Source organism: Nuphar pumila, chromosome 16 (genome assembly GCF_984573655.1).
Source record: "Nuphar pumila chromosome 16, dmNupPumi1.hap1.1, whole genome shotgun sequence".
Taxonomy (NCBI): Eukaryota; Viridiplantae; Streptophyta; class Magnoliopsida; order Nymphaeales; family Nymphaeaceae; genus Nuphar; species Nuphar pumila.
This window is the reverse complement of record NC_143264.1, coordinates 18,829,619-18,845,814: the sequence shown is the minus strand read 5'-3', so window position 1 is coordinate 18,845,814 and position 16,196 is coordinate 18,829,619. Positions and strand designations below refer to the sequence as shown.

General features: G+C 34.2%; 1 protein-coding gene across 2 annotated transcripts in view; it reads right to left on the bottom strand.

Moving 5' to 3' along the window:
- LOC149813049 (Asparagine synthase family protein) overlaps positions 1–16,196 on the bottom strand; it is a 176,510-nt gene that overhangs the window by 29,141 nt on the left and 131,173 nt on the right. For both annotated transcript variants that reach the window (XM_089990915.1, XM_089990916.1), the window contains exon 9: positions 8,321–8,414. In XM_089990915.1, the coding sequence (XP_089847041.1) occupies positions 8,321–8,414 (94 nt within the window). The remainder of the gene's footprint in view (positions 1–8,320; positions 8,415–16,196) is intronic.

Sequence of the window (16,196 nt, the reverse complement as noted above, 5' to 3'; positions counted from 1 at the left end):
TTTATTCCACACATGACATAAAGGGGCCCCACCATAGAGTCGTTGGGGCCCCCAACGGTCACAAATGTGACTGTTGGGGGCTCCCAACGACACTATGGGAGCCCCCTTTTTGGCCCTCCTTTTGGCTCCTCTTTTGAGGCTTTTCCTTTTGTATAAATAAGGGTGAACCCCTTTGTATCTATTATTCTGGAGAGCTCTCTCTTTCAATAAAGAGTGTTTATTTTAAGTTTGTGCCTTTCTCAAGGCTTGTTTATGTTGTCCCATAGTGGACTTGGTTATTATTTCTCGTGTATTAGACCATTGTTGGTCATTGTGAATGTTTTTTAGCATTCTTTATTTTTCCGCATACTTCATTACAGTGAAGTATGTGCACCTATTGGTTATTCACATTTTTTATGTGTTTGTTTTGCCCATATGTGGCATTGTGATTATGCTCTTGTTCTAGTAGCTAATACACTTGTTTAAGTGTCATTTTATGTAGACAAAACATGTTAGTTATTCATACTTTTTGTATGTTCTTTAGCCCATTAGTAGAATTGTGATTATGCTCTTGTTCTAGTAGTTGATACACTTGATTTTTAAGGTTTGGAGGTCTAGTGAGGTGATTGTTTGTGGTGGTCGAACTATTCTTGAGATTTGCAAATATCATTCCTTTTGTAGTGTGGAATTTTTAAAATCTCTTCATAAAATTTTTGAACTTTTTCTACTTGTATAAAAAAATGTTTATTAATAAAATTTTATGCATCTTATGTGCATTTCATTAATTACATATATATATATACACGCACATTAAGATTGATGTTTGATCCTTTGTGCTTAAGCCCATTCTAGGTTGTGTGATTGAATCTTAATGGGTTGTGATTTGTGAGATTGCTATCTTTCATTATTATGTGCATTAAATATACTTTAATTGAATGTGGGATAAATATGTCTTTCATATTAATTATCTTATTCACATTATTGTATGCATGAATTTAATTATCTCTTTTTTTGAGGGCTCTTTTGAATTGTTATATTTTATATGCATATTCTCAATGATGATTTGTTATTTCATTTGAAATGCTTTTTTAAAAATCATTGGGATATTATTTATGCATAATTGTTTATCTCTTCATGACATTTATGTTTTTCTTAAAAAAATATATTTTGATTTTGGGTTTATGATTTGATTTCATAAAAATGTATCCATAAGGAATGCTCTTCTTATCTTTTTTAATGATTATCTAATGTTTCTCTTGTTCAAAAATATATTTGTTTTGAAAACTTTATAACTATTAGGTTAGGATATTTTTCATTGTATAGTTGGAACCTTTGTTTTGTCCTCTCTGCAGGTTCTCAAAGATGTGATGGATTGAAAAAGGAATATCTTTGATGCATCATATCATGAAGATGGAGATAGTCGATGAAGGCGTTTAGAGTCGATCACCAATGAAGACATTCAGAGACTTGTATTGCAAAATTCTCTTATGCGACATAAAGATGGAGACTTTCAATGAAAATACTTGAAGACTTTGATCATTCTCGTTGATTCTTTTTGTATTTTCAAACTTTCAGTATATCACACCATAAGTTTGAGGGAGTGTTAAGTTATATATATGCATATATTTTATTTATAATGATGTAATAGGTAAATACTCATTAGAGGTATTTTGGTTATTTCAATCATTATAATAGGTTATGCCCATTAGGGGCACAATAGTACTTTTATTTTATCCTTTTCTGTTTTTATAGGAACTATTTGGTCAAATACTAAATAGAGTTGGGTTCTTTTTTTATAGTCAACATAGAGTTGACTAGTCAATAGAGCTGTTGGAACAATTCAACAGCTTTATTGAGGTCTTTTTATCCTCCTTTCATTTCTTAATGTTTCTCTTAAGCATTCATAATCAATAAGATGAATATTTTTTATGTTTTGTGTTCTTCTCTTTAGTCCTTTGATATCTTGAATGGACTTAGTGCTTGTGTTGTGCCTTTGTGTATTGTTCCTTAGTTGGATTTATGTATGTGCATGTGCACTTTGTGTTTATGATCTTGTAAGCTCTTAGAAACCCTCATTTTGTATTTTTGCTCATTACAATTGATAAATCAACCTATTTTGGATTGCATGAGCATGCTTTATTATCATGTACTTGAATGCATTCTTTTACATATTTTATATGATCTCTTAGTTAACATCCATGATGTGCTTTTAATGAGTCACTGTATGTGTATATGCCTCTTTGTTAGGCCTTTTTCTTACAAAAAGCTACATTTGTATGTATTGAACTCTTGTACCTCTTAGTGATTGGTGGTGCTTGGAATATTTGAGTTTGTGATTCCGCTACTTTTTTATACTTCTTTTTGGTCCCTTAGTGGACTTATGATCTAGGGTAAGCTAGCTTCTTGGTCATTCCCTATTGTTTCTTATATAATCTTGTTGCCCTTGCTTGCACAAGATTCATGATATATTAACAATTGACAACTTGTTTGCATCTGATTACATCATATCCTAAAGTCTATTAAACTGATTTGAAATAATGTTTTTCAACTAATTTATTATTCGAACTCACATTATTTGAAATTTATTTTCATGAGTTCTTTGTTGCCACGTTATGGCATTTGGTTGTCCATCACAGATTTTTATATGATGCATTTTTCTTTTTGGCCTTTTTATTAAACCAGAGTTGTTTGTTAGGGTGAGTTGTGTGCACCTCAAGTTTTTGTCAATTTAGATTATTGGCTTATAGTTCGGCTCTACCTAGCAGTTGTTTGATCACTAATTCTATGAGTGTGTTGTATCACTCATTTATTTAGGCGGCCATTGTTATAATATTTGATGCTTGATACTCTGTTTTTCCTGTGATGGTAGTTATGTTTTTAAAAAATGGAATTTCAAAAGATTGTTAAAATTGTTATTCTTATTCTTCTTAATGGCATTAGTTTATTTTTATTACAAGCTCTCTTACCTCTTGTGTTTTCTCCTATTATGTCTCTTATCTAAGTGTCATTATATGTAAACAAGAGATATTTATTCACACTTTTTTGTGTGTTTGTTTAGTCAATAAGTGGCATTATGATTATGCCCTTGCTCTAGTAGCTGATACACTTGTTTTGAGTGTCATTATATGTAGACATGAGATGTTTATTCACACTTTTTTGTGTGCTTCCCTTAGTGACATTATAATTATGCTCTTGTTCTAGTCATTGATACACTTAAATTTTGAGGTTTGGAGGTCTAGTAAGGTGATTGCAAGTGTTCGTCAAACTATTGTTGAGATTTGCAAATATCATTCATTATGTTATATGGGATTTTTAAATCTCTTCATAAAATTTTTTAATTTGTCTTTTTATGAGAAATGATTATTGAAATATTTTTCATGCATTTTTGCATTGAGTATGCTTTAATTGCATGATTAAGATACTTTAAATTTGCTTCATAATTGGCTGCCTTGCATATATATTGATATTGGTAAAAATATCATTTCTTGATATTTGTGGGATTTTAAATCTCTTCGTAGTTCTTGAAGGTTTTTCATTGTTCTCTCTTAAAATTGGTCCATAAGTGACTTTTTCATTGATTCTAAACTATTGCATGATTCATTCCTATATGCATTAGTTGTGTGGTTAATATGGCTTCTAAAATTAATTGATCCATGTTTATTTATATCTTCTTAAAATCCTTATTAAATAACTTGAATCATTCCTTATATCTTCCGTTGTGTAAAAATGATTTGATCTTGAAAGAAAATCTATCTATAAGTACTTTACTCTCCTTTGAGGAATTTTGTGATTTAAACTCTTTTGTGAGTTATTACTTCATGGTATTGATGTTGTTGAAAACCCATGTCTGTTATGTATTAATGTGCCTTTTGTGATAAATATATGTATGCATGATTTTCATGAATGATTACAGTGATTAATGATTTTATCTTTTCGATATTTTATGCTTGCATTTCTTTTAATAATATGCAATTATGTTCTCTTGTGAATTAAGAACTATGGTTTCTTAAAAATTATCTATTGAAGTGAGTCTCTCAATGACTATTATGTTTGAAAAATTAATGCTTTTTCAAAATTAATTTTTTAAAATGATTTTAAAAAATGAAAAAGTGCAACTGGAGTGTTGTGCGATCGTAGAATGCCATTGTTGTTGAAGGAAAAGTTTTATAGGACGACTATTAGGCCTGCTTTACTATATGGTACGGAATGTTGGGCTGCCAAGAGACATTATATTCAAAAAATGAGTGTAGCTGAGATGCGTATGTTTAGATGGATGTGTGGAAATACAATAAAAGATAAGATTCGGAACGAGAAGATACGTAAGAAGGTAGGCGTTGCACCCATTGAAAATAAGATGAGAGAAAATCGCTTACGGTGGTTTGCACATATTCGGCGAAGGCCTAATGATGCTCCAGTTAGAAGGATGGAGAAATGGGAAAATATATTAGTTAAAAGAGGTCGGGGTAGGCCTAGGAAGACATGGATGGAGATGATCGGAAAGGATATGAATGCTTTGAACCTCACCAAAGACATGGCATTGGATAGAAATGATTGGAGGAGAAGGATTCATGTGAAAGACCCAGAATGATTTTCTTTTTTTGGTTCATATCGCCGACCCCAATTGTTTTGGAATGAAGGCGTAGTTGTTGTTGTTGTTGTTTGTTGTTGTTGGTCATCCTCTCTCCATAATATATAAATTATATAGTTTATTTTTGAATTTTTTTATGTTTTATGATATATATGTGTATAGTTTGGATGTTTTGTTAGATCTATTTACAAGTTCTCAAATATTGATGATATTGAAGATCCTAAAGACCCTTTGTATAATAGAAAATATTATTGAAGTTTGGCATGAGAGACTTGGTCATCCAAATTTTGTAAAGATGTCTCTTTTTCCTTTTTTGAACAATACTTGTAAAGTCAAACACATGACTTGTAAAGATTGCATTTTGGGGAAATCTAAAGCTATTCCATTTCCTCAAAGAAATTATGTCACCACTCGGCTTTTTGAACTTGTTCATTCCAATGTATGGGGACCTTTCCCTATTTTATCCAAAGGAGGTTTTTCATACTATGTGGTCTTTATTGATGATTTCACTCGATTGACATGGATTTACTTCTTAAGTCGCAAATCCGAAGTTTTCTCCTTTTTTAAAGAATTTCATGCAATGGTTAAAAATCAATTTTTAGGAAACCTATCCATTCTTAGATCCGATTTGAGAGGCGAATATATGTCCAATGAATTTCAAATCTACTTGAAAGAAAATGGTATTTGTCATCAACGTTCTTGTCCAAACACTCTGCAACAAAATGGTCTTGCGGAAAGAAAGCATAGACACATAATAGAAACCACAAGAACTTTATTAATTTCAAAGAACATTCCAAAATCCTTTTGGGCAGAAGCGATTCTAACCTCAACATATCTTATCAATAGAACTCCTTCATCTTCTTTGAAAAATCTTTCTCCATTTGAAAAACTTTACAATATGTCTCCCGATTATAAAAGACTAAGAATTTTCAGGTGTAAATGCTTTGTTCTAACTCACAAAAATGATAAACTTTTTTCAAGGGCAATTGAATGTATTTTCTTAGGATATGGCGAAAAACAAAAAGGCTATCGATGTTTTGACTTATTCAAAAACAAACTTTATATCTCAAAAGATGTCACGTTCTAAGAAGAAGAAAATAGTTTTTCGCATAAACTAAATGAAAATATTGATTACTCCTTTTTATTTGACTTGTTACATCAAGAAAAGGTTATAGATGATCATGTTGAATCTAGTGAAACTCTTATAGAGGATCATTTTGAACCTCCAAATGATGGGCAACATGACCAACATGAAAATTTAGAAGAAAATATACCAAGTCAAACACAAGTTTACTCTGGAAGGAATGAAAGTAATCCGCCTTGTGCCCTTGAAAAATTCTCTCAAAACGAGTCGGTTGAAGAATCCTCTCAAAGAAGATCAAATCGTATTTCTAAAATACCAAATAGATTTGTATCTTATGATTCTTTTTCTCTACATTTTTTAGCATGTTTGCTAGCCCTTAACTCATTCCATGAACCATCTCATTATAATGATGCTAAACAATATGCTCATTAGAATGAAGCAATGGAACTTGAACTTAATGCACTTAAAAAGGCACAAACTTGGGAAATTATTGATCCTCCTAATGGCAAGAAACCTATTTGATGCAGATGGGTTTTCAAAGTAAAAACTAAGAGTGACGGCTCTTTAGAGAGATATAAGGCTAGGTTAGTAGCCAAAGGATATGCCCAAGAATATGGAGTAGATTATGATGAAACTTTTGCCTCACTTGCTCGAATGACTAGTGTTCAAGCTTTTATTGCAATAGCCTCTATTAAAAATTGGTCAATTTTTCAACTTGACGTTAAAAATGCCTTTTTAAATAGAAATCTGAGTGAAGAAGTTTATATGGAACCACCTCCTCGCATGAATTTAAATGGTAAAAATTTAAAATTGAAGAAGGCCTTATATGGTCTTAAGCAAGCTCCTAAAGCTTGGTATGACAAGTTTAGTAATGTACTAATCAATTTGGGATTTATTTCTTGTTATACTGACACTGTTCTTTTTATTAAGAAAACAGGTGACTCCATTGTTATTCTACTTCTGTATGTTGATGATATGATCATCATTGGAAGTGACAAAAAAGAAGTAAATAAAGTTAAGGTCATGTTAAAGAAAACTTTTGATATGTCTGACCTTGGATTTTTGAGATATTTTTTAGGTATTGAAGTGGCATACTCTCCGCGAGTATATATTTTATCTCAAATGAAATTAGCAGCAGACATCTGTACCAAGTCAAAAGTATCTGATGAAAAGAAAGTGGAAACTCTTGAAGTTATTAATGCAAAGTTGAGACTTGAAGATGGCGTTCTACTTGAGAATCTCACTCCCTATCGGCAGTTGATTGAATCCCTTACTTACTTATCCATCACCCGTCCAGATATTGCTCATGCAGTTCATACTGCAAGTCAATTTCAGCATGCTCCCACTACAGTTCACATGGTGACCGTGATGCGAGTTGTGCGATACATCAAGAACACCATTTCCAAAGGGCTTTTCTTATCATCTTCTTCATCTCTTGAATTAACTGCTTTTACTTATGCAGATTGGGAAGGAAATCCCAATGATCGTATCTCAACTACTGGTTTTTTCATTTTCCTAGGTGAATCCCTTATTTCGTGGAGATGTAAGAAGCAGCAAAAAGTCTCTCTATCATCCACTGAAACCGAATATCGGGCCATGGCAATGAGAACTATGGAAATTGTGTGACTTAGAAGTCTCCCTTGTGACATGGGCGTCCTCATTTCTTCCTCCACCAAGATGTGTTGTGATAACAAGAGCGCAATTTACATTGCAAGCAACCATACATTTCACGAGCGCACCAAGCATATTGAAATGGATTGTCACTATGTTCGATACGAATTTCTGAAAGGAACAATCACACTACCATATATCACTTCAGAATATCAATTGGTGGATTTCTTCACCAAAACGCTTCCAACTCCGCGTTTTTTGTTTCTCCTTGGCAAACTTTCGGTCTTCTCCCCGTAAAGTTTGAGGAGGCGTGTTAAAATATGTATTTATAAATATAGATATACATATACTTATATATATATATATATATATATACATGCGTATATATATATAAGTATAAATATACATATATTTATAATTCAAATAGCCGAAAGGGGTATTTGTGTAATTCCCATGTATTTTTTTACTTTTTTTTTCTTTTTGTTTCTCTTTTTCTTTTCTTTTACTTTTCTTTTTTCCCTTTTTTTCTTTTTATTGTAAGAGGACCACTAGGGGCCCCACCTTGTAGTCGTTGGGGCTCCCAACGACTAGAAGGGAGCCCCTATGTGGTCCCTTCCTCTACCTTTTCTCCTCTATAAAAAGAGGGCCCTTCCTCTTGCATTGTAACGGGTTTTCACCCTCTTCTTTTTTTCTTCAATAATATTCAACTTATGACTTTTAGTCATTTTTCCCTTTAGTGGGTTTTGTATACACTTTTAGTGTTTGTGTTCTTGTGGTTTGCTTTATTGGTGCTTCCACCCTTTTTCATTACAGAACACTTTATTCTTTTGAACCATTTTTCTCAATTAGGAATGTTCATTTGCCCCAATTTTATATACAAGTAATTGCATAAATATTCTTGAATATTGACTACAACAGACTTCCAGACTTGACAATTCAATGCTCAAGTCATCCCAATCATAGTGAAAATTTGAATATAAGACAGAAGCATGATGTTTAAATATAAAAGAAAAATCTTGCTTAGAGTCGTGTACCCCTCCACAACAGACATTACTGACCATGTATGTATTTGCTGGATTAATCAGTGACATCACATGCTTTGACTCTGATTCCAATTTTGACAGGTCAGCATCAATTTCCACAAGTCGCCATCTGCATTAATTAGTAAATCTTAAATTCAAGCTTCAGCACGGACATAACAGAAAAAGAAAAGACGTTACACAGCTTTCAATCTTAAAAACTTTTCAAATAAGCCTGAAATAGCAGCCATACGGAAGTTATCAGTGAACTGCAGAAGAGAAAGAAAAACATGAATGCAACAAATTGCTAAGAAAGTTTAAGATTGATAACCTCCAAGTAAGGCCTGTAGAACAAGATTAACAATTGGATGTTCAAAAGAAGCAAGAAGTTTTATACAAGAGCCTAAAAACACAAGAGTATCCAATGTGCATGGTATATGCTAACTCTTTCTTGAACAAAAGCAGAGCAGAATATATATATATATATATATATATATATATATATATATATATATATATATATATATATATATATCATGGGCCGAAACAGGGCTGAGCCAGGCTCCAAAAGGTTGGCCCAAGCCCAGTCATAAAAAATATATGTCTAGCATTTTAAGAATGAGAAATGAACAGCTCATAACTGTCAGATGAACAAGAACACATACAATAAAGATGGGCAAATTTTATGAAAACTAGAGCATAGGGCCATGTTGTTAAAATATGATGTATATTTATATATATATATATATCTATATATATATATATATATATATATATATATATATATATATATATATATATATATTACGACACATATACATATATATGATATATATATGTCTACGTGTCTATCTATATATATAAATATATATATATTTATTTTGTAAAACCCGACAGGGGTATTTCTGTCATTTCACCTATACACGCATATCATTGATATGCTTTTTCTTTTCTTTCTTTTTCCTTTTTTATTTTTTAGTTTGTCTTTTTAATCATTTGAGAGGGGTCCACATAGAGTTGTTGGACCCCTCCAACGGTCATAAATATGACCGTTGGAGGGGCTCCAACGACTCTATGGGAGCCCCTCCTTGGGTCCCTTGCTGTGTATAAATAAGGGGCACAGCCCCATATATTTCCTAAGCTTCTTGTGAAGCATTCTATGAAGTGAAGAATATTTTTTACCTCTTCTTGTGCTTGACCACTTTTGTGGTTTATTTTTGCCCCTTTGTGGCCTCTTGTGTATGTGCGTGCTTCCGTGCTTTCGCTTGAAGACTTTGCCCTTTTCATTAGGCACTTCATTTCATGGTATCAGAGCTTGGTTAAGAAGGCTTCATCGGATTCTACCTTGACAAGTAATACCTCTCCTCTCTCTTGTCTTATTAATTTGTTTTTCTAAATGGCCAACAAAGATGCAAAAATCGATCTCTCATTCAAATTGGATGGGACCAATTACCGCATGTGGGCCGCCGCTATGGAGAATAATCTCAAAGGTAAAAAGCTTTGGGGTTACGTATGTGGAACCATTCCGGAACCACAATTGAAGTTAACTAAATTTGAAGGAAATGAGGAAAAAGCTTTGAATGAAGAAGAAAAGGAAAAGGCTATTCTTGATTATTCTTCTAAAATGGAAGATTGGGAAAGTGAACATGCTAAAATCTTAGCATGGTTCATGAATAATGTCGAGTTGAAGATTTGTGCAAACCTTGCAAAATTCAAAAAGGCTAATGAAGCATGTTTTTTTATGAAAGGCATGTACACCCAAAGAGACCTTGCTAGGCATTTTTTTCTACAAGAAAAGGTAAGAGCTACCAAGCAAGGTGATATGAGCATTAGGGACTACTATAGTGCCCTATCCTCTTTATGGGATGAACTTATCCTTCTCGAACCACAATGGGAAGGAAGTGCTATTGATATGAGACAAGAGCAAATGGAAAAAGAGAGGTTCTTTCAATTTATTCATGGGCTTCGTCCCGAATTTGAACAACTTAGAGGATCTCTACTTCATAGGGCCTTTACCCCTCTAAGTGATATTTTGGCCGATTTATGTCAAGAAGAAACATGTTTGGCCTTGAAAAGAGATGTTGATGAAGTGCATGCCGTGTCTAGACCCGGCAACAATGTAAGAACATATAAACCACCACATTTTTGGAAGAATAATGGTGGTGGAGGAAGAAAAATTATTTGTCATAATTGTAATGAATCGGGCCATATTCGTCCCGATTGCCCTAGATTCAAGAAGAAGGTGGCTTCCGTGGGGGAAACTCCACCAATCACCAATGAAGATTCAAAGAAGGATGGTGACATAAAGGAGTTCATCGCTCATCTAACCGAAACTCTTCAACAATTTATAAAGATGAACGCCTATACATCATCCTCCTCACCTTCCACTTCTGGTGCCGCCATCTCCTCTTTTCCAGGTATGACCTCTTGGATTCTTGACTCGGGTGCCTCTTTCCATTTGACTCCAAATGCATCACTTTTATCAAAACCAAGTCTCAATAAATTTAAATCATATGTATCCACCGCCGATGGAACATCTTTAAATGTTGAAGGTATTGGAAACCTTGAGAAAACTTATGACCAAAACAAAGATTTTTTTGTTCCAAAAATCCGAATTATTCCAAAACTTAATCTAAATCTTTTTTCCGTCTCTCAAATTACCGATTTTGAATGTAATGTCTCGTTTTCACCAACCCATTGCTATGTGCAGGATCTCCGGTCCGGGAAGCGGATTGGGCAAGGCCATAGAAGAGGGGACCTTTACTATATGGATTTTTTGTCTTTGCCATCCAAATCATTTTATAATCACGTTCAATCCAAAGATATTGAGACTTGGCATAAGAGACTTGGACACCCTAGTATTTCCAAGTTGTACCTTTTTCCGTTTTTGGAAAAAATTTGTAATACAAATACATTTACATGCAATGATTGTATTCATGGGAAAATTCACTCTCTTTCATATTCTCATAGCAATTTTGTGTCAAAAAGGCCTTTTGAACTTGTGCATTCCGATGTATGGGGACCGGCACCCGTTATGTCCAAAGGGGGCTTCTCTTACTATGTTTCTTTTATTGATGATTTTACTAGATATACATGGGTTTACATTATCAAGAATAAATCCAATGTCTTCATTAATTTTAAAGAGTTTCACGCTCTTGTTCAAAATCAATTCCAACACAATATAGCCACTTTTAGGTCCGACTCAGGAGGAGAGTACATGTCTAAAGATTTTCAAAATTATTTTAAAACAAATGGAATTTTGCACCAACGATCTTGTCCTAAAACTCCGCAACAAAATGGTCTTGCGGAAAGAAAACATAGACATTTAATCGAAACCACAAGAACTCTTCTTGTGTCTAAAAATGTTCCTAAAAACTTTTGGGCCGAAGCTCTTCTTACCGCAACATATCTTGTGAATCGTATGCCCTCTTCTTCTTTAAAAAATGTTTCACCATTTGAAAAACTTTTTAAAATTACTCCTGATTTTAATAGACTAAGAATCTTTGGATGCAAATGTTTTGTACTTAATCTAGGACAAGATAAGTTGTCACCTAAAGCTATTGAATGTGTGTTCATTGGCTATGGTGAGAATCAAAAAGGCTATAGATGCTATGATATTCGAAACAATAAATTATATGTGTCGAGAAATGTAAACTTTATTGAAGATCAAAATGGTTTCGATATCCACACATCTAAGGAAGACATCGATTATTCTTTTCTATTCGACTTAGCTCCTAGGATTGAGTCTCCTGAGGCAATTACTTGTGATACTAGTTGTGATGGAATTTCACATTATAATGATATACCACAACATGACAATACTTCCCAAAATGATATAAATGTATATACCCGGCGGATCGGAAATGAACATCAACCTGCTATTGACAGATACTCTCAAGACCTTTCTTTAGAAGAATCTATTGATAACAATCCACCTAAGAGATCTTCTCGTATTAGTAGGCCACCACAAAAATTTGTGTCTTATGAATCTTTTTCGCCGAATTATAGGGCCTGTCTCATGTTAATACATTCGTATTATGAACCTACCTCATTTAAGGAAGCTAAAGATCACCCACATTGGATTGAAGCTATGAAAATCGAATTAGAGGCTCTTAACAAGGCCCAAACCTGGAGCATTATTCCTCAACCTTTAGGAAAAAAAGCAATTGGGTGTAGATGGGTATATAAGGTCAAAACCAAATGTGATGGGTCTCTTGAAAGATACAAAGCTCGTTTGGTTGCAAAAGGCTACGCCCAAGAATATGGGATTGATTATGAAGAAACCTTTGCTCCTGTAGCCAGAATGACTAGTGTTCGAACCCTAATTGCTTTAGCATCCATCAAACAATGGCCTATATATCAACTTGATGTTAAAAATGCGTTTTTAAATGGAACTCTGTGTGAAGAAGTTCTTATGAACCCTCCGCCGGGTCTTAAAATTGGGAAAGGTAATATTCTAAAATTAAACAAAGCTCTCTATGGTTTAAAACAAGCACCAAAAGCTTGGTATGATCTTTTTAGCAAAGTAGTTCTTGATAATGGTTTCTTTTCATGTTACCCAGATACTGCTTTGTTTGTTAAATCTTCTAATGAATACATAACAATTTTGTTATTATATGTTGATGACATGATTATCACAGGTAATGATAAGAAAGGTATTGATCTTATTAAAAACATTCTTAAGAAAAATTTTGATATGTCTGATCTGGGTTTTCTAAGGTATTTCTTAGGAATTGAAGTTGCATACTCCCCCAAGGGGTATGTCCTATCTCAAATAAAGCTTGCCTCTGACATTATTGCTAAGTCTGGGTTGACAGATGACAAAAGGGTGGAGACTCCAGAAGTGATCAATGCCAAGATGAGAGCCAATGATGGCACTCCTTTAGCAGATCCCACGCCCTAGCGTCAATTAATTGGATCCTTAACAGATTTATCTATCACCAGGCCTGATATTTCACATGCAGTTCATAGTGCAAGCCAATTTCAGACTGCTCCGACTACTACTCACATGGCAGCAGTAATGAGGATTATCAGATACTTAAAAAATTCCATAACTAAGGGAGTATTCTTCTCCTCTTCTTCACCTCTCACTTTACTTGCGTATACTGACTCTGATTGGGGGGGTAACCCCGATGATCGTATTTCTACCATAGGTTATTGTATGTTTCTTGGGGAGTCACTTATCTCCTGGAGGTGTAAGAAGCAGTGTAAAGTTCCTCTCTCGTCTACCGAAGCAGAATATCGTGCGATGGCCACTACCACAACTGAGATTATATGGTTAAGAAGCTTACTTAAAGATATGGGTGTCTCATTCTCAACTCCTTCAAAGTTGTGTTGTGACAACAAGAGCTCCATCTATATTGCTAGCAATCACACTTTTCATGAACGAATGAAGCATATTGAGATGAACTGTCATTATGTTCGAGATGAGTTCCTACGCGGCACCATTCAACTCCCATATGTTCCTACCGAATATTAGTTGGCGGACTTCTTCACCAAAGCCCTGCCTTCGCCGCGCTTCTACTTCCTCCTTAGCAAACTCTCGGTGATTTCACCATGTGTTTGAGGGGGGGTGTTAAAATATGATGTATATTTATATATATATATATATATATATATATAGAGAGAGAGAGAGAGAGAGATTACGACACATATACATATATATGATATATATATGTCTACGTGTCTATCTATCTATATATATATATATATATATATATATTTATTTTGTAAAACCCGACAGGGGTATTTCTGTCATTTCACCTGTACACGCATATCATTGATATGCTTTTTTTTTCTTTCTTTTTCCTTTATTCTTTTTCCTTTTTTATTTTTTAGTTTGTCTTTTTAATCATTTGAGAGGGGTCCACATAGAGTCGTTGGAGGGGCTCCAACGACTCTATGGGAGCCCCTCCTTGGGTCCCTTGCTGTGTATAAATAAGGGGCACAGCCCCATGTATTTCCTAAGCTTCTTGTGAAGCATTCTATGAAGTGAAGAATATTTTTTACCTCTTCTTGTGCTTGACCACTTTTGTGGTTTATTTTTGCCCCTTTGTGGCCTCTTGTGTATGTGCGTGCTTCCGTGCTTTCGCTTGAAGACTTTGCCCTTTTCATTAGGCACTTCATTTCACATGTGTGCGAGACTCAATATGTAAAGAAAACACAGGCAACTATAGTCATGTCAATAACTTACAAAAAGAACAGACAAATGACAAAATAAAAGTACAATATTATTTGAAAAAATAGATGGTCATAGACATAGCATTGAGCATGTCCAACAGGTTTGACTGCATCCATGAAGTGTCATGGTGTGATTGATGTTTGTGTGGGTGCCATGTCAAGTTTACACGAGAAGCCAAGAGAAGTGTTGATGTGATGGACTCATGCAATTTGGTCTACTTGAAAAAAGAGATAAGAATAATATGTATTAAAATAAGTTTTTCAGAGCTACAAAATTCCCTGTGTAAAAGTTTTCTGGGGTTACATAAGTATGGAAAACCACAAAAAACAAAACGAGAAAATAAGGCAAGAAATCAACAATATGAAAGTTTTGATGAAATGGAATTGCCATCAACTAGATAATGAATTTTAAATTCAAAAAATATAAGACCAGCAAAAATCAGCAGAACAGGTACCATCCCATACTTTCTACAGTATGCCTTTTTCAACAGGCAACTTTGTTATATAGTCATAAGTACCATAAGAGAAGGAACAGTAATTCAAGGAATAAACACAAGAAACTATATGAGCAAAAAAGAGGAAGCAATTTGTCATCAACAAAGCATTCTATAGTCTCCTGAATGGCTGAATCAAATTCCAGGCATAAATGTCAAGACAATTGAGTGTCCTCTATTCCTGATACATCTAGAAGAAAATATAATCCACTCAAGAGCTAATCAGTATGAGTTTCTATGAGTTCCAGTATTTATAAGAACTAAAATTCTTACCTCACAACCAATCATAAAAAATGGGCATGTAAGTTGCATTGAATAAAGAGCCTAAACCATACATGCACTTCACCAAGCCAGGGGTACTAGCATCTACATGATAGGATTCCAACCTTGAAATTGCAGAGTGCAGACAGCAGGAAAACTTAATTTTTATCCTGTATCCATGTCTCATTTTTTTTCTGCCTGGCTTGTGAAGAGGATCTTGGTTTTTGTGAGGTTCAATTGGTTTCGTTTGGTAGTTATTCTTTGTGTTTTTGTCTCTTCCGAGATCATGCAACATTCTTTGTTTTCTGATTTCTACTTGTCCTTTTCTATGGTTTTGCTACGGGTGAATGAACTTTAGTCTTTTTGCTTTTATTTTGCTTATTTTTTATATTTGTTGTTGTTGTTCACTGTGTTGTAGTTGTAGTTATGGTCCTTTACAGTTTTTTTTCTGGTATGTTTTATATTGCACTTTTGTTTCACAGTTTTTTATTTTTGATTTCTTTGAAATAGTGACACCAAAAGATTATGTTTGGTATTGTTGTGTGTCACATTGTAGAGGATTATTTTGTTCAATAGAAGCTTTTCACGTTTGATAATGAGAACATATGTGATATGTATGGTTTGTTGACCAAGTTTTTTGTTTCCTTTTTATCTTTTGAATGTTTTGTAATTAGATGGAGGAAGAAGGGTGGGAGAGGTTCTGCTTCACCAGAGGGAAAACATCTTCATTTGTAAGAGATCTGCTGCTATCGGATGCCAGAGGTCCACAGGGATAGGAGTGCACACAAGCCGGGCTAGAGCCTAGCTCAAGCTAAAAAATCTCGGCTCATTCGAGCCGAGCTCGAAAGCCTTGTGTACAAACTTGGCTCGGGTTCAAGCTTGAGCCTGGCTCAGCTCGAGCCAAATTGATTTCATTAAAAAAAATTGGAGTGTATAGAGGACGGGATTGAACCCCAGACCTAATATACAAACGGTTAACA